Here is a 27,584-nt window from a genome sequence, read left to right on the forward strand (position 1 = left end):
GCCACTATGCAAAAGAAACAACATTGCTTAATTGTAATTCTCCATTTACAAGGCCAAACTGTAATTTCTTTTACTCTAACTGGATCTGAAATAGCCTGTTCCAAATATTCATTTGGTAAAACAAAGTGTAACAGTAAACAGCAGTATAGTATGATGGCAGATGAGTGAAAAGGAGAGGGAGGTCTGGGTCCTGTCACATTCTTTACCCAACTTGACCCAAACCCCAATCACTTTTTCACTCCTCCATTACCATTATGCTATTTTGCTCTGTTTCACTAACTGAATGCCTGGAGTAGGCTAGATCTAAAACTTCACAACTTCCCCACAGAAAGGCTTTGGTTTAAATTTAAGTGCAGATGTGTATATGTTCCGGTCAAACTTGAAATAAAAAATATCATGATTTCTTTACACCTCTTTCACATGTATGCATATTTGAAGTGATATCTACAGATAACTATTCATAATAACAATATAATCTCCCATCTGATGACTGAGTTGTTGTAGCACATTCATATCTGTACCCTGTAAAAGCCAAGCTTTTCACCCAAACAATAAGCAAATTCAATAATTATTTTAAAGTCATCACACAATACTGGAGTATTTCGTGTAGACAAAATATCTGCCATTTATGGACAACCACTAAATATATTCATTTGTCAACTAATATGAGCCATAAACATTTTTACTGTTTTATGAAAGAAGTAGGTACAATTTCCTTCTTTATGAGGTCTCTACATTTACCAGTACATCAATAAGGCACTTAATATGACTGACAGAAAAAGAGCCAAACAAGGAATTCTTAAATAAGAGAAAGGGTTCAGTTTCAACCTCTATGGCAGAGCTCATGCAGAAAAGGGCCCATCTTTAGGGCTCACTTTTCAATTTACAATGCTTAATTAGCAAATAGTTGCACTGAAAGTATAACAAAGCTACAATTTACGGATACACTTTAAGTTAACAGCTTCAGGAACTCAGCTGAAGGTCCTAATCGTATTTGAAATTGATGTACACAATATTATTAATAACAGTTAATCTAGTCTTCTTCAATGCATTGTTGTGTCACGTCATTTGGTCTTGGTAGCCAGAAAGAGCTTTTTGTCCTGTATCATCCTCAACCCAGCCAACAATTTTTCCTTCCCAACCTGGTACTATGTCTCCATCATCTATCACCTGCCACAGAGGAAGAAGTGGAGGTTAAGGTGAAATTTATGAATTTATTCCAGTATTACATAACCACACCCTGTATCTGGTTGCCATAAGTTTAAGGCATCTACTGTCTATAAAGTGCTGCTGGTCTTTAATTTTTCTTCACATGACAATCAGCAAGCACCAGTTATGGCTACAAGATAGACTATGCCAGCTTCATGACAATTTGGGGTCATCAATTGAGTTAATAAATTAATGTAAATTGGCCACTGTGAAGACTTTCTAAGGCTGACATTTTGAATGTTAACCTGAGCCTTGAGTAAACACTCAAAATGAAGCTAACCCACAAAACATTCAGCTTTTTGGATTATTAAGTAATACATTAAGAACTCAGCTGATAATAACCAAATTAACTTGTAATACCCCTTCAACATAGCACCACAGTTTTTTTAGAAACTAACCCCCTTCGTGCTAGCTTCATACTGCAAATATATCACAAACTTTGGTCAGTTATCCCACCTTTGGATCATAGTATTAATAACCCTTTACATACCTCTTCTTTAACTGTTCCAAACTCAGGATCTAAGGCTTTAAAGTGATAACGGAACATTCCAGGTCTGTCAATGGCTTCCTTGAAGTCTCCTAAAGTTATTTCTCCGAGTCTGAAAAGAAACAAAATTTCTAGGGAAACTGATGTCACAGAACCTCTTGAGAAAAAGAACACATCTAATTGATGCAAATGATGACAAAGCATGAATTTGTTAACCTATCATACTGAAAGATAATTTCAGTTTTACCAACTGTTCCTTGATTAAGTTTAAATTTTCAATTTATTTTTAATACAAACATGTTTGGCAATTTCTCACAATTTAATTAAATTCCTAAAATCCATCAAGAATTACAAAGTTGAACATGTGACTAACCTTCTAGGTATTGATGTAAGGAAAGGAGTGACACTTTTCTCTGTAAAATACAACACTTTGGTGCTGATTCCTGATGCTTGAACTCTCTCATTACTCTCTAATAGATTAAAAAAATGTTTACATTATATTACATAACTGTTTAAGAGAAAATTATAAAAATCAGACATACCCTAACACTATGCCCCAAAGATCAGAAATAAGAAATTAAAAAAAGAAAAGTGCTCTTAAATAGGTTCTAGGTTCAGTGTTCTCTGTTATTGTGGGCATGACAGGTAAAATAAATTTTCAAATTGGTTGAGCAATCCTCTTACCTAATGAATTTTCAAGAATTCCAAACAATTTAAAGTAGTTATAAAAGGTACTTGATACATTTCTTATCACATTAATTCCTAAAACTTTACTGCTTGAGTTAGGCAGATTTCCAGGACTTTTTAGTCGTAGAAGATGTCAAAATAAATCTCAAGGACTTTCCTGGTTTTCCAGGAAAACCCTGTATTGCCTGCAAGCAGGTATTTTAAGTTAGGGTTTCACCTTACAGCCCCTTTTCCTAGCTCAGCCACCTTCTACACTATCGGCAGCCATGTATACTGCAAAAAGTTAATGAGACCCCTGGTAATGATTGTTAAATGAAATCACATACCTAGCTGCCGGTGATGTGAAAGTGATTTGCCATTGTATCCATTGCTGTGTTCAAATCCATTCACCCCCTGAAAAAGAGAAACAAATTCTCAAAACTCTGACGATTATGTCAAATACAAATGCTTTCAACTAGTGGAGTATATTTACCTTGGAGTTAATTGATGCATTTTCAGTTTCAGAATTGAAGGAGTGAGTTTGTTGGTCTGAAGAGTGAACCGCAATTACACTCTGGAAACAAAAGGAAAACTTATCAGATAAACAAAAATATCTATAGTAAATAAATGCAAGCCCAAAACATTCTTTGACTATGAGATTGTTTTGATACAATAAAATAACTGTTCTGGAGTTTCATGCTGCAGGCTGAGGGTAGACATGTGGTACCCATTCTCTCCCCAGAAGACTAACTACATTTAGCAACACACATCTCCACATCTACCAAATCCTGGTAATTGTGAAGAAGAGCTCCCCAAAAAACCTGTCGGCTGACTGTTGGTCAACTGTCGGCCGACAGTCGGCCGACAGTTGGTCGTCTGTCAGCTGACAGGTTTTGCCTGAAATATAGGCTACCTGTCAGCCGACAGTGGGCCGATAAACAACAAAAAATTTGAAATAATTGTGATAATAAATTTATAAAGTGTATTCTCCATAGCTCTAACATGAGCAACAGAAAGGATGTTACAGAAAGAAAAGTTCTGACAAGCACCTGTTCTAATGTATCTAGGGTGTGGTGATGTGGATCATGTGGTCTGAAACAGCTTCGAAGACTTTCGATAGCTTCACGCACCACCTCCAATTCCTCTGATCTCTGCCAACAAAATAAAAGGACATCAATCTTTCATCATCAGATGTAAAATTGCATCCCTAATCACAAGTAGAGTAAACTGTTTCTTGTCTTATAAATGATTGTTTAAGTGAACAGAATGCAGTTGGCAAACATTATCCAAGCTCACCTTCAGTCCATGAGAAGCAACTGCTTCACGAGGATTCAAAATCTGGTTCTCTAGTGATGCCATCTTTTCATCCTGTGTGGCAATTCGAGCTGAGAGGGTGGCCTAGAATCATTCAAAGAGATGATGAGAGACACTCCTTTTTAATTGAGTGAAGTAAAAGTGGTCTTTGTATTTACTGTATCAAACCCTTTGAAATCAGTATGCCCTTTTCTGGAAAAAAATATATGCAAAATAAGGTACTGGCAATTAGCCAACAGACACAGGTTTTTTCAGGGATTTGTTCTGCAAAATAACCCAAGTTTCTGCTTCACCTAATATTCACTAATGATTCACCACATTTATCATCAGTGAGTTAAGAAATATGATTTCAAAATAAACAACCACCTTTGAGAAAATCCCAAATTTGAAATAATGCTAAAAATCTACTAAATGCAATAGCATTACACCAAGAAAATACCAGTATCATGCACATGACTATCAGATTTAAACACAAGTGAAGACCCTCCATCTAACAGTGATATGAAATGTTATAAGTTTCTTACCTCATACACACCAACAGAATCAAGCTTATCCTGAAGATCTCTGATCCTTTGTTGCAATTCAATTATTAAGTGATCATCTGCTTTTCTTCCTGTACCTGCCTGTAATACAAAACATATCACTTTCAATATAACTGATACTAACAATACACCATTTATTAAAACAACCCTTCAAAATAGAAAAAAATATATCCAGCTACTTTGGTAGGATATTAATACCAGCAGCTAGAAAGTGACCACCCTTCAATTCATAATTTTTCCAGAGCTTCTTTTGTCAAAGAGTTGTTTCCAATGGCAAAATTCTAAATTTTAAATCTGAAAATCAAACTGATCTGTGGTTGATTGGAGGTTAAATAATGTGACTGTGTGGGTCATACATATACTGTAGATGTCATCCTCTTCCCTGTAGTCTGGTTCAACATCCTACAGTTAATAAATTGGTTTAATTTTTTTCATTTTCAAACTAAAAAATTTGTCACATGTATACATTGCGGCGAAGTCACACATCGATTGCTTTTTAAAATTATAGGGTTAATATTATCCCAAACCTGTGCATATTGAAGTTCTTCAATGTGCCTCATAGCATCCTCAAGTTCCATTCTCTGTTTATCAACAGTTTTCTCTCTTCGTACCAGTTCATTTCTAAGGGCAGACACCTCTTTGTCCCGCTCAGCAAGCTGCCACTTTAACTGTGCTACATCTGACTCGTGTTTCTGCTGTGCTAATTCATGCTTTAAAGAATCTGACTGTAGCTGCATTATGCTTTGTTCCTGCTGGTTGAGTCTTGACTGCAGTCCTGACTTAATACCTAATAAAATAGTAAGTAAACATATTTTTATTAAATCAATGATTAATTGTTAGATTCTAGCAGAAGCAAATTTTATGAAGAGAATTTTCCTCCACACTTCAGAGTAGAAAAAAAAGGAGAAAAGAAAAATGTTGAAACCAATGGGGAAATCTTTGGACTGAGGATAAAAATCAACTAATCAACTAAGTGCCAACTTTATAACCAAACACAACTCTACAAACAGAAGTAAACCCAAACTTAAAAAGGATGGTGTTCATCACTTTTCACTACTGCACTATCAAATGTAGAAGAGTTAATCAAAACTATAACAAAATTCTCGAAATGTGATTGGTTATCACCAGCCCAATTTGAGCACTAGGACAGCATACGCTTCATGCTTTTAATTGGACAGTGTTATAGGACAGTTAAAGGGACAGGTAATACATCATGCCCATGTAAGTGGACAGAACGCGTCATGAGTGCGTGATGTTGTATAGTATTTTGTTGAGTCGACTGTTGATTTTTTATGAAAACATACAACTTATGTCTAGTTTCTTTCTCAAATTTTGTCATAGTTTTGATTAATCAGTAACAGTACTTCATGTTGTCCAATTCTGTTTGGAATCAGACTTGCGAAAAACAAATCAGACTCCTGCTTCACAGTTGTCCAATTTTGTTAATCACTTGCATGATTACAAACTGAATTGGATTCCACTCAGTCCTATTACAATAATTTTAAATTTTCTCAAGAGTTCTAGCCAGTGTTTGACTTCAGTTGCCAATAAGCAACCTAATAGGCTGATGTCACAGCTTTGAAGTATCAAGTTAATCACTGTATACACAAAAGGTCTCTTGCACTTACACACAAAATTAGCACACACCTTGTAAGTTAATACACTCTTCTTTAGACTTGTTAAGTTCTGTTTTTAGGCTGTCATATTCAGCTTCTCTTTGATCAAGTCGACTGCTCACAATCGTCAGTTGCTCTTGCACTGTTGAACCCTCAAGGCCACAGTACTCTTCAGGAATCTCATCCTCCTCCACTCTGCCATCCAGCAACTGTAAAATAACCAAAAAAATTGTTCTCCAGTCTTTAATGTGTCTAAAAGAGTTGGGAAATGGTAGCAAATGGGGATCATTGGTCTTTAAAATAACTCTAAATTTGATGTCACAATGGAATTATTAGGAATTTTTGGACAATTCTAAATTCTTGTTTTTTGTGTGTTTTTTCCATCATGAATTTTCTACCACGAAATTTTGGTCTCTCGTTTTTCAAAGTAGTTATGGGAGTTTCTGCTCTTCACCCTTTCACTCCCAGGAGTGGAACAGTTGACTCTTTATACCTTAAAATCAGCATGCATATTCTTTATACAGTTGTCTCTACATTTCCTAATGTGCTGACAAGGAGAATTTGTTCAACAATCAAGAGCTTCTTTCAGTAATGATCATTTCCTTAATTCTCATGACCTCATTGTGTGACTTAAGGGTAATATTATAATGAGAAATTAGATGCTAGTAACTCTCATTGGGTTGACTGCCAGAAGTTTTATATATGGTACTCAAAAGCACGGTTAAATTATATAGCAATTTCCCTAATTTTTTTTTCTCAAACAACAAAAAATATTGGCCCTGCATTGGACCACAGTAACAAAACAAACTCACCAAGTTCTGCAGATGTAACAGAGTTTCCTTTACAGTGTTTGTTTCATCTTCCATGTTTTCCAACCCTTCAGTTACTTCTTGCAGAAACTCTAAATTTGGAAAGGTACTGGAATGACTATTTCTTGACAGATCCTTTGATAAAATCGACTCAGAATCAGACATGGACTGAAGTGCTGCAAGGTCTCTGTGTTGTAGTCTGGGTGTGGTAGCACCACTGCTAACATTGGAGCCATCTGACCCATTGTCTTTGTCATGTCTAGATTCTGCACTTGATGGCCTACTTATCTTGCGAACAGGAGTTCTGTTTAATGGTGTATTAAGGGGTGATGCAGAAAGTAAAGGGCTGCTTCCTGGACTAGCATCAATAGGAGGCCGCTCTGTCTTTGGTGTTACAGGCAAGTTCTTTGGAGTTTTTCTGAAAATTAAAAGAAAAGTTCAAAAAGTAGATGAAAAACTTGTAAAAGACACCACAGATAGGACAACTTTCTTTAACCCCAGGTTTTCTATTAATCCTGTCACTCTAAAGATGAAAATATTGATTCTCTGCACTCAGTGCTCCATAAATTTCTTACAATTTTAGATTTGAGAATTTGGTGTCAAATCAAACATTGGTGTCAAATCAAACATTATCCCCAAATTTATGTTTTCTTTGGGATGACAAGCTTCATTACCTGAGCCTGAATGGCATGTGTATTTGACGACCAGCACTTGCAGCCTTCCTGCTGGCTTCACCAATAGCAGCAGCAGCCTCAGCAGCAGCCGCTGCAGCAGATGGACTGCGAGTGAGCTTGGTATGTGAAGGAGAGCCACCCTGATGTGAATTTGGCTTCACACTTCCAGGTTTGAAGTGGGCTGCCAGGGCAAGCACAAGCCTCATTGTGGCTTTTAAGTTCCCATCCACAATTTCTAAAAAAAGGAAAAATTATTTTCAAGATTTTGAAGGTAAAACTTGAAGTGATTGCCCTAACACAGAAAGATTCAAATCCTGCCTTTTTGACATTAACAATATGAAAAAACCACATCATCAAAATTTTAATGTGCCTATTTCTCAAACTACATAAAATTATTTTGAAATTGAATTGATATAATAATTTAGTTCAGCCAAAATGCTGACCAAATGATTCATAGATTTAGTGCCAGAATGCAAAAGACTTCAAATTGTTTATCACTCTTTTGCTTACCTTTTGATGAGATCTGTCTCATTTTGATTCTCTGGGAGGCCATGAATTGCAAGACCTGGTCTACATTCTCTTTTTTAGCTGCATATGTTGTTGGAGAGTCATCAAACTTCAGAGCTTCACCAGCTGAAAAAGTAAGAAAAAAAGACACATAAAAACCTTGATTAACTTTATTGGTCCCAACATATAGAGTCAACCCCATGCACTTTTGTGTTGCACAGTGTCACCCTATGGGTGAACTCCCTGACCGCACATTTCTTGTGAAAATTGATGTGTATTGCACAAAGCAGACAAAGAAATTAGATTTCACTTATTATTGAGCAACAACATAAAAAAGTGCCAGTAAGAACTCTGATTAATTATTGTCAACGCAAGCTTTAACATTCACTGCGTGAAATAATAAGTTGAACTATTCTTTTTTAATTCCTTGCATTCTTTGCCTGTAAGATCTACCCAAACAAACAATTTGAAATAATTGCCACTCAGTGTAACCATTCATTTAACAGTCAATTATACAAGGCACCGATAAGCAATGAATAATTTGTCTCTCTTATCCCTGCTTAAGTGACATTTACAACAAATATGTGGTTGACACATTAGATAGATTCTTCAGGTGTTGTGCTCAGTAGACCATACTAAAAATTTATTTATATATTCATATGGTGGCCACTAAAACTATTAACTGAATTCAAAATTAGTTAAAGCACAGTAGCTTCTTTTACAGAGAGGATAGAAAACATCTTGCATAGACCCATGTCAATACATATAGTTATTCGGTCATTTATTCTGTATTACAGATGGAATAATGACAATCAAAACAAATATGACAATCCAGGAGAGATTAATTTAGCATGCTGAGTTATAAATCCAGTATATTACTAACATATGGGAGGGATTATCAAGTGCACATTTTTAACACATTTCCAAATTATAAATAGTGGTTTTCAGATTCTTGCCAAGTGACTGAGAATCTTTGCTTTCCAACTCGTTACAGCTAATCAAGCAGTAAAGCTAAAAAAAATACACAAGGAACTTCAAGCATCACAGTCTGTCTAAATTTAATACTTAAGCACAGGTTCATGAACCACTAGGAGTATTTTACTGTTTAAGGGATCTTAAAAATTCTCCTCACAAAATCAAGGAATATACACTTAGAGAGTCTCATTGACAATAAAATTTCAAAAGTTTAGGAACTCATTTGATGGTCTAGGAGTGATGAAACATTGCTTCTAACACTTTAAAACTTATAACTTTGTCATTTTTATCACTGACAGAACATTAGGCCAACACAGACACATAATTATTATAACTGAGTTTACTATTTAATTATAATTATGCTATATTTCTAAACAACATTAGTTACCAAGTGTCAAACCAGAGCAAAGATAGTAATGATGAATGTTATTATTATTTTCTGATTAATATATCATGGTCTAAATGATAATAAACACAATGATGTGATGTGCATATACTCAGTAGAAGACAACATTAATAAAGAATATCAAAGTCCTTTCAGAGAAACTGGATCCAGACCACTAATTTTCACTTATAATAAGATTAGCTAAGGCTTCAACTTTAAGCACATAAGGATGCATACAGTTTAGTCTTTAATTAAGTTGAGGTGACACTTGTTAGAAGCAGTGTCAATATTTGCACCAGAAACCTGAGGTATCACAGTATTCTAACACTTCAGTGCAATGGAGTGTGTGAAACTAAGCTGTATGCATGAAAATCCAAGTTAACTTAAAAAAAAGAATGTTAAAAAGAACTAAACCTCACCCAGCACTTCCACAAGCTGAACCAAAGCGACACCATCTCTTGTATCCCGTGGGATTTCACGAACACAACGGTTCCCAGCTCTTTTCTTAAGCTGTGAATTCACCCACGCAACGTATTGCTCCTGTTAAGTGACACAATAAGACAGAGAATAATATTTTAGAATACCCCTAAAAAGTAATAGACACCTGCAAAATAACATAACAACTTAAAAACTGTTTACCGTGAATAGATCTTCAGATTGATTTTTCTCCTTGTCAGACATTTTGTTTTTTGTTTACACAGGGATCACTACGCATTCTGTTCACCATTATGAAATCCACGTAAGAAAACTATAATGTTAGGCAGTATGTTAGGCATCTTGACAAACTCACAAAGAATCTTGTTGTCACTGGATTCAAATTATGTTTAAAACATTTCAAATCAAGAGATATCTACTTAAAATGAAATACTACAAAGGAATCAAACAAAAAAATGAAACTTAAGTTCGACTCCTATACAGGGCTTCTGTTTTGGTTGACTGCCTCAAGAAGAATAAATTTTGCATAACAATAATGGATATTGAAGGAATGAAAAAGACATTCAAACCACAAAAAGAAAACCCACAAGAGAAAGGATGCACCACTACAATTGGAAAGTGACAGAAGATAGATTTTCCAATTAAGATCACAACTTCACAGAAATTAAAAAGTCAATTACAGTTAGAACCTTATGTAAACTATTTCCCTGTACATTAAAATTTAAATAGAATAATTTTCTTAAAATCTCCATAATAAATTTAACAAGGGCTGTGACAACAGAAACATTCACACATTTGAATGCCACACAAAACACCTTCCGCATTGTTGATATTGCAGTTAATCCCTTTCAAATAGAACATGGCATGAGCTAAATGGAACAAGTCCATTATAGGATATCAGCTGAATAATGTGGCACATAGTTCATGAAAAAAAAAAAAAAATTGACACACAGATACTGAAAAATTAGCAGGGACAGGAGTGTGTCTTAGTAGGGATGGGAGACAACAAAGAGTTCTCTTTTTTCATTCACACCCCACAACCCCTAACTCTGAAACTAACCAATATCTGGTTGTAAATTTCCATACTGGCCCTGGTTGTTCGAATGGTGTACGACCCTATACACTGAATAAATCTCTCTCCTGTCTATAACAATTTATCCATAGGATAGCATTGTTCACCCTATGAAAAACTGGGTCCTGGTATATAAACATTCTGTCAAAGTTAATGCAGAGAATTTAAAATCCTATCAAGACAACACCTCTGACAGGTATTACATGTAGGTATTGAAATTGTAATAAGAAAATATTGTGGGTTTAGACCCATTGAGAGTAAAATATAGAGATTGGGGGAGACAAAAATTGCATCCACTATAATAAAATTAAAGAAAAGCAGCAAGATCTTAAAGGAAAAACCATGATTTTGCAAAAGTAATATTTTTAACTCTTGACAGTTACTGAGACATACAAAAAAGAGATCACTGATGAAAAATAAAGTCTTATAATGATGACTGCTACCATTCTATCCAAAAATTTAAACACTCAGGTCTCATTGCCAGAGAAAATGACTGAAAAGAAAAGATGTTGACAGCTTGCTATTAAAGGATTTCTGGTTAAAATAAAAAACCTGCTTACTGCTTTGGAATTGTGGTGAGTTTTCATTCCACTGCAAGTGCAAAACTTCCTAAACATATATTTATTTTACAAGTAGAGAAGTGATCCTTGCAAGTAAGAAGCAATAGTAAAGAATTTCAGAAAAGGAACTTGAAAAACTTCTGGTTTTAGCAGGATTGGAGCCTGTTCCTTCCAGATACAAGCTGAATTTTTTCAGGTTTTCATTCTGCTATTTCTTCCTTTGCAACTAACAAAGCAAGGATAATTTCTTATCTTGTATTTCATCAGCAGATCAATAAATGAACTAAAGTTAAACCTGTAGTAAGTGGCACCATTTTAAACGGTCACCCTGTTCTAGGCGGTCGTTATCAAAGTCGCAAATTTGTTTCCCCTTAATCACCTCTGTTAACCCTTTAACCCCTTAGAGTGACTAGCATGTAATTTCTCCTTACAATATCACCACTAAATCACACGTTAAGGTTATGAGAATAAAGAGAATGATCATTAATGAAAGAAGCTTTTGATTATTAAACAAATTCTCCTAGTCAGCACCTTGGGAAATGTATAAAGAACAGTATGGAGAATATGCATACTGATGTTAAGGGGTAAAGGGTTAGGCAGATATGGTCACCTTTGAATAAGGTCCAACAGCCTATTTATATTGTCTTCCACTATATGTATTGAACAGTCACTAAAACCAGAACCACTCATGAAAATAAAGCACAGAATAATATTTCAAATAAAAGTAATCCCTGTTTCTCTCCCAAAATCAATGTTAGTGGTATCATCAGCCCTTTAACTTCCAAGATCTGATTGTTGATTCTCCCCTCTAGCTGCTTAACATTTCTTTGTAAATTAGTATCAAGAATTTGGTGTTAGATTAAGATAACAACTTTAAACGGATAAGTTTGAGTTTTCTTACAACCTGTTTGTTGGATGAGCAGAGGATATTATAGGGGGAAGTCACATGTTAATCCTTTCTGGGAATTAAAAGGTTAAAAAAGTTTTTGTACATGAAGTGGTTAATTATAGCATAAAATAACCCTTTTTTTAATCATTTTTTATATTACCCCTATTCTATGGAACCTATATCAAGTGATCACCCCCCCTCCCCCATTCACACCCCATTCCTGGTGGTTGACCATCTAATACAGGTTTGACTGTATTGATTTAAATGTGAATATAACTTCAATTTCAAGTTTTATGTCTGATTATGTCTCACAATCTCTCATGCTCTTGCTAAGTGCACTATGATCTGTAGTTTCTATAGAGCCAGTAATACTTCAAACAAGGTTTGAGTTCCTCTGTATAACAACACTTAGGTTGAAGGTTTGTGAACATACTTGAGTAAAGAAAAGGGATTTATCAATTGTGACAATTTTCACTTGACTTGTCCAAACACAAGGCATTTAGTTATCAAGAACTTTGAGGAGTAGCATATAGAATTTAGTTAGTTGTTATTATATTTAGTTAATATAGATACTATGCATTTGAACACTCAATTGAAAAAGTATCGAACAATAAGAACTTACACAATTGTGATGCTTTTTTTAGTTTTGAAGTAATAGTTCTTGTTACAGGATAAAATGGCATTAAAATATTAATAATGTTTGCAGCTGGAATGAAAAAAAAATTAACTAGAGCTGGGTTTGGGTTCATTTACGAACGTCAATTATTTATGAATTTCAAAGTCTCCAAGTATCCACAGTTTTCGTTTTCTAGAATACATCATTCAGGAGATTACAGAATTAAACTAGACGTGAATTCCTGACAACTTAATTCAGTTATATAGGTATACATATCTCATCAAGTAAAATTTGCATATATGGCTTGACAAACACTTCATTTAGTACTTCTGATCTTCAGTTTTGTTTACATTAACCTTAATAATGTCACATGGAGTTGACAGTAGACAATAACACGACCGCCACAATTTTGAAAACGGCTCCCCCGCTGTTTCCTGTCTTTTAATTAAATTAAATTTTCCATCTAAAATTTTATCTCACATTTCTGTGCAATACCAGAAAAGAAACTTTTCATATCTGCTACTTTTAATACCGTTTTAGACACTTGTCTGGATTCTCAATTATAAGTGTATAAATATCACAGAATGCGTAACGTGTACTCAAACGAAGTTTATCGGTAATCTGAAGAATAGATTGAAGATCAGGAAAGCCTTTAGTCATAGCGATGTTCTGAGCGAAAAGTGATACATTTACAGAAAAATTTCATTTTCCGAGCAAGTGAAATTATTGACACAGAAACTTCGAGGCAGGCAAATTATAAAATTCCAAATAATTTAACACTAGATCGCGTTACAGAGAATCAACAAACGCACACAGCAGTTAGCAAAAGTTTTAACACAGCCGAGAACGTCAACACTAATCTGTTTTCATTCCATTCGATTTTCCAGGAGAGCATACTTGCCAAAGAAATCTGTCATTCCATTAATTGCATTGCAAGTAGCCTTCGAAATATAATTTTAAACTACTGATATCGGCTTTTTCTCTAATTAAGAAGTGGTTAGGTATTGAAGAAGACTTCATTTCCTCAGTAAAAACTAGCTCTGAATTTGTATAAAGAATATGCGAGAATTATTCGGCATAAAAACTGTAGCATTTTATAAGATATGTACACGTACACAAGTATACATGATTCGACAAATGTTCAACCACCGTGGAAACAAAAGCTCCGCAGGAAACGGTTTTAGCAAAGAGTTCACGCACTAAACAAGAATTGTGATCTTTTCAGAGAAGAAGAAAGAACGAAAGATATTCGTTTAATTACCTCTCTCTTGTTGCCTTCTTCCGCATTTCGCTTGAGTGTCTCTCTTGTCAAAGGTGAAGACGACCAACTTTCTGCATAGTAACCGCTTTCTCTCTTCAATTTGCCTCTTGCACTGCTCGGCGAAGCAACAGAGACCGGTCGACCAGCTTCGTTTGGAAAATTGTACATGTTGTCGTTATGTCTTGCCTCATAGTATTTTCGTATTCTGACATTCCATCTATAATTTACCGCTCGATATTTCAATTCGCCTTCGCTTGTGTGCCTCTGGCCTTACCAACAGGAAACCATTACTGTAATTCCGAAAGATAATTTATTCAGTCGATATTCGCTCGGTGTAACCTCGATGGGAATGCTAGTTCGTCTACGTAAATCTCTGCAGAAGCAACACCGGCCAACAAAGACAGAACAGATGGCAACGGAAAAAAATTTATGTCAACATCAAGAGTTTTCTCAAGCACCTTAAAAAAACAAGGAGATCGAAATGCCTTCTCCTATGAAAATATTATGATGGCCTTCGTAATATTCGAAAGCGGCTTTAGAGATCGTCTTGCATTTCACAGCACGTGCGCGCATGGTTTTTATAGGTGATAACTCAGGTTTAAGCTTGTTTCCAAGACCGCTTCAAAAAATGATTTAAAACAGACTAGCAGTAATTAATAGGATAGTCTCGAGTCAATCGACCTTTTTATATAGGTTACATTTAAAAATGCTAACACCCAGGCGGCTATCACGATTTTTTTATTTCTCAATTTCCTTACGTTTATTTATCCAAAAGTCATTATTAAATGTTCAACTCCGAATATTGCATTTCTAGTATCATAATTGGTACACTCCACTCCAGTTATCAGCTCATATTCCGAGTAACCTCATGTAGAAATGCATTGCGCCCGCTGTTGCAAAGCTGATAAAAGCTTCGAATATTCCGAACGTTCAGGACTTGATAAAATTCAATAAGACAATCATTCCATTCGTGCTTGTTGGATAGGAGATTGGTTACTGCCAACTTGGCCCTACGCGCCTAGTTGGCTGTTTACCATCTCATATCCGACGCGCGCTTAGGGAACAATTATTTAGTACTCAAGACTGGAGCAATGATCAAGCGTGGTCCGTTTAAGCACCCGCGATACGAGCCGCGAAGCCCGCGTGTTTCGAGCCAACTAGCGATAATGAACGCGCGAGGTAGGCGGAGAGTTCTCCGCATAATAATGAGGGCCTAACTTTCGTTCTCATATCCCCTAATTCTGGGCACCAGAATCACGATTGCATACAGGACAAAGGTGGGATTTTCAATCTTTATTCCTTCATTTGGTGTCTATAGGTTAGTACAGAAAATTATAACAAATTCATATGGCAAATCTTCAACTTTGAATGCGGTTAAAATTAATGCGCTAACTACCCATATATATGTCTTGTTCTTAACAAGAATAAAACATGAGTAATCGCCCACCACGAACATTACAGGGTGACTGACGCAACGGTTTCAGTCCCTCGATTGTGACTTCCAGGAAAGTCGCTGGTGAAGAAGAACATCACCGGCCTCTAAGACCTACGTAGTGTAGGGCGTAAACTGTAAACCAAAGTGCGGTAATCACTGACGAGGGTAAAAATTCTAAGACTTAATCAAACCGCTAAAGTACAAACGCACGACTCGCAGGAAAGCAGTGAACTGAACATACACTTTTTCGATACTTTTGCTGGTTGCATTTACTTCGATTGGTTACTTGAGACAACACCGTATCTCATAGCGTGTTGCTTGTGATCGGTTAGAGTAAATATGTCGGCGTACGACATTTTTTTTTCAATACAATACTCGACTGTAAGACTGTCAACTGAAAACAGAAGAACTCGAAAATAAACCCCAAAAATTGCAAACGGTGTATGGGAAAAATAATAGCAAATTCAACAATTATGCAAGAGCACTTGTCCATATGACCTCCGTATGTCGTGCGTCTACCAAACTTCACATTTCTTCTTTGGGTTCATATATGATCCCGCTTTACACTTGAAAACATTAGAGAACTCCTTAAAATTTGATAAGGTACCAATAACCCTAAGAATAAAACCAATAACATTGCGTTAAGAAATAATGCTGAGGAAAAATTTCATAGGACAAATCCTTTCTTCATTTTTGTGCCCTTTACGGCGAACGTGCTGTATTTCCTTATTCAGGCTTTTATTCAAAAGGCCCCCACATTCCCTAAAGCTGAGAAAGAGGACGTGCATACCACGCAGAAACCAAAACTTTCAGTTTATTTCTGTCAATATACCGAAAATTGTTCGGAAATTAAACTCTTGAAGGGCGAGTTTTGTCTCTTCAGCTTCTCTAAGATGAATAGTACTTGCTAATCACTTCCGAATTAGCCAATCAGCGCTCGCGAAAAGTACTATTTTCCTGTGTGGTAGTTACTAACCATTGATACTCCTGAGATGTGCAAAAGCACTGAAAAAGTACCTCGTCCACAACACAACGCAATAACTTCGGTTAGAGGTAGGTTCTGAATCTATTGACGCGGGGTCTAATACAAACGCTAACCATTCATTACGCTTCTGTGTTTCTCAGAGAAAGGAAAGGAACCTCCAGTATTACCTGTACTTGGTTAGGGCGTGAACATCTTCCGTTACTGACAAGAATTCGGCGGCTGGAGTGGTGCGCGTACACTCTTTCTGCAGGGGAAAAATTTCGAAAGAACATCAGGTGTTTGTTCTCACCACATTTTGAAGTCATCCGTGATTTATTATTAAACAGACGCACGGCAGCATGGAATCTATTTGTTGAGTAGGAAAGCAAATGAAATTCACTCAGTCTGCAACACATTTTGAAATCCAGTTGGAAGTTGTGCTGTTCAATTTACCTGGGCATATCCGATAAAGAAAAGCTCTTGACTTGTCATGTTAAGCTCTGGTAGTACTTCTTCCCGTCCATTCTCCTCGATAAACGAATTGTAAGCCTGTCAAATAGACATAGGGTATTTAAAATAATAGGGAAAAAGGAAGATCAAGACACAATAGCTCCTTTATCATTAAAACCTAGCAGAAGTTTTGACAATTAAAATGCAACTTCGGTAGAGCCAGCCACGACCTGCTCTCAGAGTTTTTGCGAGTTTTCCCGCGCCTTGTTCCTGAACTACATATTTTTATTAGAGATCTCATAAGCTGATTCTGTTATCTGTTTTTCACTATTATTGGTTACTGCATCAGCCTGGTCATACGTTTAACCGTTCTTTGCATCAAATACACGCATTTTGTCTCGAGATTTCATAGGTCGACTACATTATTTTCGTTTGTTATATAACTGGCTGTACTCGCGTACCCCAAGCCTTGCGTGGCCAAGAGGCAGGGACCTTCATCTTAGCGATGCAAGTAGGACCTCGGTTTGACATTAACCAGGCTGTTGTGATTTACATTTTTGGGATAAGAATCTTACGAGTAAATTCAAGCAGATGAACACACTTGACAAATGAATATTAGGCATTGAACTTGAACAAATTTCATAGGAGAACTTCGACGTAGCTGGGGTAATAAGGAAATAATTCTTACGTGGTAAGCAAGGTTGACTCCTCCCAAGTCAGCGATGTTTTCGCCAAGAGTTTTCTGTCCACTAATCTGTTTATCAAATAAAAAGAAAAGTACGATCACGTGAGAATTATCACGTGATATTGCTTACATGGTATGCTAGATTCAGGCCTCCTCCGTCTGCCACGTTTTCTTCCAAAGTTTGAAGACCGTTGATCTGGTCAATTGTTAAGAAAATGTTAAAGATAAAAAAAGTAATGAGAAAGACGGTGATCTAAAGACTGCACCCTGAACTCCGCCACGTGATTAAGATGGGGGCTCAAGCCTCGTCTTCGTGTCTACAACACAGTGCCTCTCTCAACTGAGGGGGGGGGAGGGGAGGGGGTAAAAAATACACCAGGAAACTGTCAGGGAAATCTAAAGAACGACTTTGTGTTAACTTGCTATGAACTAACGTTTCTTCAAGAAGGAGTTCTTTGACCGTGCAGGTCAAAGGAGTCATAAGAAGGATTGTTATTGGAAGGTATGACTCACGTTTCGACAATCACCACTACCCATACCGTTCAACTCAAAAATGATACTCCTGGGTTCAAACTATGTATTAAAATCGGTTTAATACCTTTAATCCTATACATATCACTTAAACGCTGGTAAATAATCGCGTTTCGAACTTACGTGGAATTTGTTAAGGACTTTGTACTGTGAAAATTGCTCCACCAAGCATTTTGCTTTTTCTTGAAACATCTTGATCGCAGGCTCACTCCACTGAGTTCGTTTTTCAATAAGTTCACCATTCTTATCAAATTTTCTTCCTGGAAACATAGAGAAAAACATATTTCTCATCTCTAACGTTACAAAAGCAAAAACAGCTGTAAAAAAGAATTTAAAGCTCGGCATGTTGGGAGAACGAAGTTGCATGCTAAAATCATGTGAAAACTGTTACCTGTCGTATCAAAGCCATGCGTCAACTCGTGACCTAGCACGTGACCAATGGCACCGTAACTTAAGGACCTGAAACGAGGCAATTTATGGGAAAACTTAAGAACTCACCAGGCGACGCCAGGTTAAGACAAAACAGTGCCACACAAATAAGAACTAGCGATTGTTGAAACACTTCATGAAAACTTTACTAGTTCGAAATGTTCAATTTTTGTGTTATCACCTTGGTATGTCGTTTCCATAAAAGAATGGCTCTTGCAGAATTCCCGCTGGTACAACTGAAAAAAATAAAGAAAACGTGTTTGTTGTAACATGTCGCCTAGTTCTAGCTTTACCATTTTTTCTCCGGTACATAATTGCTGCACATTGACATCACAGTGATATAACCTCAAAATGAATGCAATGTACCTGATTAGAAATCTAAACTAAGAGTTGTTTATAACTGATATAAATTAAATAGAGTAATTAGTAATAATTTTGTAAAGTGGTCATCACTCATTATCTGAGTCGCGACCTTTCAAATGCACACTGCGATAATTCTTTAGGCAATGCAGGACCGGTTACACGTTTATTATGCTCGGCTGTGATCGGGCGGTGAAACTTAGTCCGAAGAGCTTGATTAAAGAAACTTACTGTCTGTTGAATAAAGGGGGTAATTTTCTAAAGAAATTGTGGTGCTGCATCGGTAAGAAAGTATATCAGGGTAATTTAGTGTTATCAACTGAGTTGATAACGTAAGTTGGCCACCGTAAAAAGTTTAAAAGCTTTTAAACTCTTCACTGTCTGTTGGGCCCAGTTTATGTAGCCCAGGTTCATCCATGCCAACAGTTTGAGCAGATATATGTTAATTGTCGAGTCGTCAACACCAGAGAAATCACGAGGAAAACGCACGAGAACCAGGCCCTTAGTCACACAATGACTACATGCGTAGCGAGACATAATCACAGTAGTCTGAATCACTTTTTCTTCACGATTAAAATTGTGTTGTAGTCGGTTCAAGAAATTTCCTTTACAAGCTGGTTTCTTGCTTTTTTCAAGTTTTATTACTAATCTTAACCTTTGAATATCATGCCATTCGTGCGAATGATTGATTTCTTTACCTATTTCATTCTTAGTTATAACATAGAACGCGTTCACCAACTGAGGAACAGTTATCCACCTATAAATAGAAGGCAAAAAACACAAGTTCTCAAATAGGACGGAGCAGAAAATGTCTATCATAACCAACAAACAAGTTATTCCTGACAAATGTATTTTTCAGGGAAAAGTTTCTTGTAATAAACCTTAGCCAAGTAAAATTGGCAACGGTAATGGAGAAAAATTTCTCTTCAATCTTTTCCTTACCGTTTCCTTCGAAAATAATCTTTTATTATTAGCAAGTTTTCTCTATAATAATTTCTCCTTGACAAGTTCTCCTAATCCCAAATTGCCGAGTTAGGTTTACTTGTGAGTACATGGAATTTTTTATCAAATGTGCCTAGTTTGAACAGTACCGGGGGAAAGTATGCACGGGCGACTTTTCTAAAAGTACACTAACAGTTACCCGACTTACTGATGTCTATCAACTGGGTTTCCCCACTTGTGGTAGGTTTGATAGTTGGAAAACTGGTCTGTGTTCAGTACGTTCTGAAACCACTGGTTCCCTGTAATGTTCAGCTAGAAGAAAAATCACGGGAAAAAAGCATTAAATAAACGGAAAGCTTAGAAAAATTATTGCATTGAAACTTGTCTTATGGCTGTCGGCGTTTGAAAGAAATCAAAATGTAGGTCGTGTCCTTGATCGGGAGGATGGGGCGAGGACACAGCTGCTATTTCATGCTCTAATTAAGTTTCGAAAAAAATCCAAAGGGTAGAGTAATAGCTTTAGTACAATTTTGCAGGACTTAAATGTTTCTTCCACCAAATAAAGCGAAAAAAAAAAAAAGAAAAAGAAAAAAAAAAGAAAGTAACCATTCTCCCCGGCGGGGAATCGAACCCCGGTCTCCCGCGTGACAGGCGGGGATACTCACCACTATACTACCGAGGATGTTAACGAATTACATAAATCACGTATTGATACAGATTTTCTTTAGCAACATTGAATCAATTTGTTTAAAATTACCATTTTATATCTTTCGGAAAATTTGTTTTCGTTCCACAAATAATCAGGATATCCAACTTGATAAAGTGCTGCATCCGCCTGAGAACCAAAGTAAGAAGTAAAATGTCAACCACATAAAAATTGGAGCAACTGGAAACTTTAAAAGGCACATGCACAGGGTATGAACCCCGAGGTCTCCATTTATCTGGCCACTTTTGAAAGTAATTGACTTTCAGCATGAATATTTCATTCAAGCTTTCTGAAGGTTCTTATCTGGTTATTTTACGCTTCGTTTTGACAAAATTTAGCATGGGCATAAAATCCACTTTCTTCTCTGTTGTTCGCAGAAACAAAAGGGATCCAACAATAGATACACAGGGTGCTCGCACCTGTCGTCCAAGCCCTTTCACTCCCAAATCAAATTTTTAATTCTCCTTACTATAAACAATACAATTCTTATAATGTTAGTTCAGAGAATTTAGTATTGGATCAATTCATTATCCCCAAATTAATATTTTTCTTTATTCTAATCAGTTATCTGGTTGATATTGTATTGATATTGTAAGGAGAAATTCTGTCCTGGTCACTCATGGGAGTTAAAGGGTTAAATGTCTTTATTTAAGAAACGTAAACGATCTATTGAGAAGGTTTTAAGGAAACTCTTCCCAAAAGATCATTGACGATCATTAACGACACGTGCGGGTTCGATTGTTTCAAAAGTTTAAGTTCGTTTTTTTAAGACTGCACACAATCAAATCATTTTGAAAGGGATTTCCTTTTATGATTTCATTTAATATGAATATTTTGAATTCAACATCTTTTACTGACTTTTTCTCTGACGGCTTGAACAGTTTGATTATCGATCCAGCCCACCCCTGCCACACGGTCTTTAAATGCCCGGATGATACCCTCCATCATAACTTCCACCTTGAAAAGAAAAATGGCGTGATCAGCTTTACGTAGAGGATGTTGGGAGATCTAGGATAATGTACAGTAAGGATCGTTTCACTGATAAAAAAAACCAACAATAAAAAAAAAATCGATAGCAGTGAGAGGATCGTGAAATGCATGTCATTCTTGCGGTTCGCCTGAATTAGCCCATCGAAGAAAAATCCTCATAATAATGATAAGAATGTCGAGAAAAAAGCCCTGTACACACTCGATTACGAAAATAGAACAAAGAGAGGGATTCCGGTCCAGTTTTTTTTTTTCTTTTCTTTTTTTTAAAGTTGATCGAGGAAGCGCAAGAAGGAAGAGTGCCAGAACGCCCTGAGGAGAGGAAAAGAGAAATTGGAGGTCTGCGTAAAGACCATGTAATTACCTGACCAATTGAGACCCTCAGTTTAGAAATAGAGAGACAGCCAAGCATTTCGAATGTAGGAAACTTTCACATTTCAGATATCTCTTTGTAAAGGACACCCAGTTATAAGCGACACTGTCACTGAGCTGCTGCAAGTTCCCGGCCAACACGGTGTCGACGCAATACGGACTTCATCAACTCCAAAATTTTGAATGTTTAATGGAGTTTCAATGTAATGTTCGTATTGTTAACAAACTCTCTGAACGCTCGAAATAAACTGGTACTTTGCTATCGCCCAAAAATTCTGGATTTTTTTTCACGATATCACTACTCGATTCACCCTTTTGAAATAGGATGAAGAAACAACACTTCTTCATGTAAATAGCAGTGATACAAACAGTAAATTATCGTGCGAGATTGGTCGTGGTAACGAGAGTTGACTGCATGTGATCTAGCCTTGTTACTTTCATGGTACAATGTCATGTCATATCATTTAATCTCGTTCCCAGATTTCTCTGAGCCAAAACGACAAACAGAAAGAGGACCGGGCGCAAAAAGGACGAGAGGAACTGGGTATGACGTTGAATAAAGGGGTAAGTTTCTAAAGAAACTGTGGTGCTGCGTCGGTGGGAGAGTATAGCAGGTAATTTAGTGTTAACAACTGGGTTGAAAACGTAAATTAGCCACCGTAAAGAGTAAAAAAGCTGACGTTTCGAGCGTTAGCCCTTCGTCAGAGCGATTGGGTATGACGTTGGCGAGTTTCCTACCTTCTCCTTGCTGCTCGGACCAAAAGCACTTCTGATGAACAACGCTCCAAGCATTGGGCCAAGGATGTTGTTGGTGTAGCTAAAACAGATGTCTGCTCTGGTCTTGTTTCTTTTGCTTCCAAGAAGTTTCACTTTGAATTTTTGGTGAACCGCTCGGAATTCTTTTGAAAGGAGAGGCACGACATCCTTAATGGAGCGCCATACCATATACGTTGATAAAACACTAAGAAAAACAAAACAACATGAAGTAAATACCGCGCTGGGCTCATGACTAGGCAGAAGTTTTTAGATACTATGATATTAAGCAATTCATCGGTGAATTTCACGGGGCTTTCTGTATTATTGCTGTCACTCTCCGCTCTATCTAGTGTCCGTTTCTTTGAAGATTGTCCGGAAGGAATAAAAACTTGAAAAAAAAAAAATATATATATATATATATATTTTTTTTTTAAAAGAAAGAATCACACAAAACATAATTTCCATTAACATATTCTCCTCCCACTGCTTAATCCCTCACAACATTTCTGTCGGTCTACCAAGTCACTAATTCGTCTCTTCCCTTAAGCCTGATCTCATCCATGGCCCCCCGGCTGAAGAGACTGTACGCTAAACCCTTACACCATGACATCAGTATGCATATTCTCCGTACCATTCTCTAGATATGTCCTATGATATCAACAGGGAGAATTTGTGAACATTCAAGAGCTTCTTTAGTTGGTGATCATTTCCTTTATTCTCCTGATCTTAACCTTTGATTCCCCTGTGAGACTATAAGGAGAAATTTGATGCTGATCACTCCAAGGGATTGAAAAAGTTAAGCAACGGAGAAAAACTCGAATAAGCTCACCTCTTTTTGGTCGTGCGCAGTAGATTCAACATATTCTGTAAGTAGTCATTTGCTAGCACCACTACCAAGTCGTCTTTAGTGAGATCAGGCCTTGACAACACCTTTTGCAAGTGCTTCAGCCAAGGGAACTATGAACAAAGAAGCAAAAAATTTATTACTTAAAGAGAGATGCTATTTATTTTTCTCCAGAATAGGAAAAATATAAAATCTGAGCTTCCTTTTGGATATGAACCTCAGACCTTCGGATTCCGCGGTTAAATCCTCTAACAAACACTGAATTTATTTTTTAAAAAAACAATAAGTAACGTATTAGCATGTTTATGTGGCGATTATAGTACAGGATGGTGGCTATGATGGGGGTACCAAGAAAATTTTTGTAGGATTTCAATCATTTCCTTATTTTATCACCTTCCTTTTTGCTGTTAAATTTGCATAACTGCTAGTGGCTCGTGCGTGAAACGCTTTATAAACAAATGTTTATGATCGACCTGATTTGGAAGACTATCAGTTATGTTTGAGGCCCCCTATTTTCCCGAGGAGGTTTGTTGTTTGAGCTCTGCAGTAAAGTGAGGATCGTGAAGCTAAAAACATGAACCTGCGATCATTTCTCAGCGGCCTCTCTCTACGAAGTCATGTTGAGCCTCTGCGCGGGAGGGAGAGACCAATTTAGGGGTTTACCTCTGGAAGAGCCTCCTCCAGCTTGCCGATAGGAATCCGTACGTATTTCTTGGACACTTTCGGAACCCAGTACTGTAAATGAATGAGGAACTTAATAATTCTGAATTTCTCTTAAATTTAGGAAACTTGGAAGGGCATTCTCGGCTATCAGTTTCTTGCGCCTGACGGAAAACAGCCTTTACTGGCATTTCTTATAAAAACGCATAACGTAACTTAAATTGATTCAGTAATACAATATATGAGTTTATGTCAGATTTCTGCTTCTCTCTAAAAAATCAGATGTTCCTCTTTAAAAAAAAATGACTGGTGTATATTTGAATGTGAATTTTTCACTCACCAGTGCAAGTTTTCCCTCAAATAGAAGCAAATCCTTCATTGCTCGTTTGGAGTCTTTTTTACTGACCCCAGAAAGACTCGTGATAATTGACATGTACTTCCATACTTCTTTTAAAACCTGAGGCAAACAACAAAAGTCAGTAACCTCAAAGACACATGAAAATAAGCGCGTGATGTTCGTGCGTAAGATTTCTCACGATAAGATTTGCCGGATATCCCCCATAAGGCTATGTAGTACTCTAATGATCTCCCGCCCCCCCCCCCCCCCACACTCATTGGCAGCCATTTTTCAACAGTACCCCTTTAAACTCTGTTTGAGACGACTGACCCCCCTCCGTTACCTCGTGAAAACAATGTAATCCCCCCCATCCCCCGTCCACTCCCCTCAGGCGATTAATTGAGACTGGTCCCCAAAAAAATAACATCTAACAACTCCTTACTCTGAGAATCAATGAAAATGTTTATTAGCTTTGGCTTCTTACCTTTTTGCTTGTGAAATAGATGATTTGTGGAAGGTTTAGAGTTGCCTGGTCAATCTAAAGGAAACAGGAACAAAAAACATATCGACAAAAATCGCTAATACATATTTACCTTGATCCTCTTTACAATTCCTATATATAAGTTTTATGGCATTAGAAATTATCGTATTTCGACGAAGGTTACCTTTATTACAATGAATAGGCTCATGGAGATAATTGGCAAACGCGTGACATAGTCATTTGTTACTACAGAAGTCTAATGTAAAAGTGCAGAACAGGTCTCAGTAAAGAACTTGTGGCTACTATACTAGTCCAACGAACTCTTGTAGATGTGCCCAAACCAGTCTATAAGTTAACCTTCGTAGTGGACAATTTTTTTTAATAAAAAGATGTGTAGAACCGAAATTGCCACCGAAATTGCACTTGTCTAGATGGCGATCTGATCGAAGTTATATTATTTAATCGATAACCATCTCTTTGGATTACCTAATTCGGACATAATGGTGAGGCACTAAATACTTAAGGTGCCTTTCGTCAAAGAGACCCTTATCTAAGCTGGAGCCAGGTAAATCTGAAATAACTTTGGTGTAAGGAAGTGTATGGTAACCTCGGAGGCCAAAAATATTAACCATTCTCGCCTAGTTTTTAAGGTTTCCGGGGAAACTTGTTTTAGATTCACCCCCAGTTCAAAAACCTATTACATTTTTTTTCCTGTTCTTAGGAAATGTCTAACGTTACACTTCTTTTCCCATTCAGTTTTTTTTAAACCAGAAGGCGTCAAAATACTTTGTTACGGTAGCAAAAAAAAAAAAAAAGGCCAGAGGAAAATCTACGATGAACTTGCGGTATATCTCAAGTTCTCAGCCCCCTCCTAGTGGGGGTCAATTTATTTGTATTAGGACAAAGCTCTATCACTACCTATACCAAGGCAAATAGACACACACTTAACGAACTGTCAGGGAACCCGAAAAAAGTCTGGCCCTATAATGTGCAAATATATTGGAATGCTCTTAACGGCTGGGGGGGGGGGGAGCAGAAATATCTCTTTACCGAATAACAAGGGCAAGCGTCAGAGTTGCGATTCTCCTGGCTTTTATGCCGTTTAACCATTAACATCGACATGCGTAGAGAAATAAATTTTCTTTCTCTGTATAAATACTCACCAGAATGACATATTTTCTTTCTGCGCTTCCCTTCTTCTTGACGGGATCTTGAATAATATTTACACTGAAGAACACTTCTACGGGATAGTTCTTCTGCACATAGCCTAGCGTATCATAGAAGCTCCACTTCTTTGCTCTCCAGTTTTTAGCTAGAGACCAAGATCCTAAGCTTTCGATGTAATCTAACAGCGGTTTATTTCCAAGATGGTCGATGGCTACCTCATTCAAGCACGACCTGTAAAAATTCTTCACTTTCATCAGCGTTTCCGTGTTATGAGGTCCATCGGCAAGAAGATTTTGTTTCATAATTCGTTCGTTATTTTTGGACAGTTGTGTTATCCTTGAGAACTGCAGATGCCCTTTAGGAACTGGATTCTCCTTGATCCACTGACCACAAGCATACTCGTAAAAATTGTCGCAAGGGTCCACCGACGCATTGCGAACTTTTTGGATTAACTTTGAAATCGCTTTACAACTTTCTGATTGGCAGATAGGTCCAGGCATAATACTGTTTTGTTCACTTTTATCTGAACGAGCGGGTTTTGTCGCATCGATTTTTAAAGGCGAAGCGCTTCGAACAGGAATATTGTCTTTAGGCAAACTAGCGCATGAAACTAAAACGAGAAACATAACATTTAAAGCAAAAACCTGGATATGGTGTCCTACGATCGAGTCAACTCCTGTCCTAAATAATTTCCTTCCTTCCATGTCGGCTCCAGAAGGCTGTATGTTACAAAGTGACTTATTTTGTGATTACGACATCGGTTCCTTGATTAAAATCTTTTGAGAGGAGAAAAAGGTGAGAGGTTCTTTCGTTGCGGCTCAGTCTTCTTAGAGAGAAGACGATAGAAATACTTTTCTGTGATCTTTCTCGAGTGAGAAGTTGTTCAGGTGATTACGGAATGTGACCGGTACCTGTTTTGACAAGCGAATATTTCGTCTTGCCACCTGTTGAGGGTTAGGAGGAAATATGTCGAGAAAAATTGCAAAAATAAATCATTGGTTGCTCAAACAATACTCTTGGTAAAAACTGATCAAAACTGTACCTTTACAGCCAAAAAAACAAAACAATTGAATAAAACAAGACAAAAAAAAAACTAAAGCTCTTCTCGTAACACTAAGTTCTATCGGGGCTTTTAAGTAGGATATAAACGGATGGGTTCATGTCCCAGGGAATTTTATATTGGGGGATGGAGAGAAGGGGGTTTTCTGGAAGATTTTGTGTCAAGAGAATTTTATATGTTTGTGAGTATGTTTGAGGTGAGGTGGAATAAAGTGGACTTGTGACCTATTTTTGAGTCAGTGTGAGTTAATGACCTAAAAAAGTTTAAAAAAGGGAATTTTTTAAAAGCCTTACATCATACTTAAGTATAATAATGCTAATTAATAGCCTGAAATTGTTTAAAAAAGTATAGTTTGGTCCCATTGAAGAAAAACAATGATGGTGAATGTAATTAACTGTTTA

The 27,584-nt window shown here is 36.9% G+C and overlaps 2 protein-coding genes and 1 non-coding gene across 4 annotated transcripts; all 3 read right to left on the minus strand.

Annotated features, from left to right (window-relative positions):
* Nucleotides 1-458: 458 nt before the first annotated feature.
* LOC131783518 (dixin-like) lies at nucleotides 459-14,398 on the minus strand. 2 transcript variants are annotated; one of them, XM_059100279.2, is made up of 15 exons: nucleotides 14,018-14,398; nucleotides 9,604-9,724; nucleotides 7,828-7,950; nucleotides 7,318-7,552; nucleotides 6,647-7,061; nucleotides 5,866-6,043; nucleotides 4,746-5,005; nucleotides 4,201-4,299; nucleotides 3,659-3,760; nucleotides 3,412-3,513; nucleotides 2,856-2,936; nucleotides 2,710-2,776; nucleotides 2,070-2,166; nucleotides 1,700-1,808; nucleotides 459-1,170 (listed from the first exon to the last, which is right to left on the minus strand). In XM_059100279.2, exons 1-15 carry the CDS (start codon nucleotides 14,183-14,185, stop codon nucleotides 1,060-1,062), a joined length of 2,268 nt encoding a protein of 755 aa, XP_058956262.1. In that variant the 5' UTR covers nucleotides 14,186-14,398; the 3' UTR covers nucleotides 459-1,059. The 2 variants fall into 2 exon arrangements, with proteins under 2 accessions (XP_058956262.1, XP_066024429.1); XM_066168332.1 differs by lacking the exon at nucleotides 14,018-14,398 and adding an exon at nucleotides 9,824-10,058.
* An 897-nt stretch (nucleotides 14,399-15,295) lies between these two features.
* On the minus strand, nucleotides 15,296-27,014 carry LOC131783559 (endothelin-converting enzyme 1). The gene is made up of 17 exons (XM_059100318.2): nucleotides 26,120-27,014; nucleotides 24,960-25,013; nucleotides 24,479-24,595; nucleotides 24,142-24,213; nucleotides 23,464-23,591; nucleotides 22,617-22,839; nucleotides 21,378-21,476; nucleotides 20,571-20,648; nucleotides 20,022-20,125; nucleotides 19,570-19,628; nucleotides 18,693-18,747; nucleotides 18,474-18,541; nucleotides 18,206-18,342; nucleotides 17,555-17,620; nucleotides 16,870-16,965; nucleotides 16,605-16,681; nucleotides 15,296-16,067 (listed from the first exon to the last, which is right to left on the minus strand). The coding sequence occupies exons 1-17, from the start codon at nucleotides 26,825-26,827 to the stop codon at nucleotides 15,968-15,970; spliced, it is 2,241 nt and encodes a 746-aa protein (XP_058956301.2). The 5' UTR covers nucleotides 26,828-27,014; the 3' UTR covers nucleotides 15,296-15,967.
* Nucleotides 20,424-20,495, minus strand: Trnad-guc (transfer RNA aspartic acid (anticodon GUC)). Its single transcript has one exon. It is a non-coding gene; the product is annotated as a tRNA-Asp (tRNA).
* Nucleotides 27,015-27,584: the final 570 nt, after the last annotated feature.

The sequence above is a fragment of the Pocillopora verrucosa genome, chromosome 6, assembly GCF_036669915.1.
Source record: "Pocillopora verrucosa isolate sample1 chromosome 6, ASM3666991v2, whole genome shotgun sequence".
Classification (NCBI taxonomy): domain Eukaryota; kingdom Metazoa; phylum Cnidaria; class Anthozoa; order Scleractinia; family Pocilloporidae; genus Pocillopora; species Pocillopora verrucosa.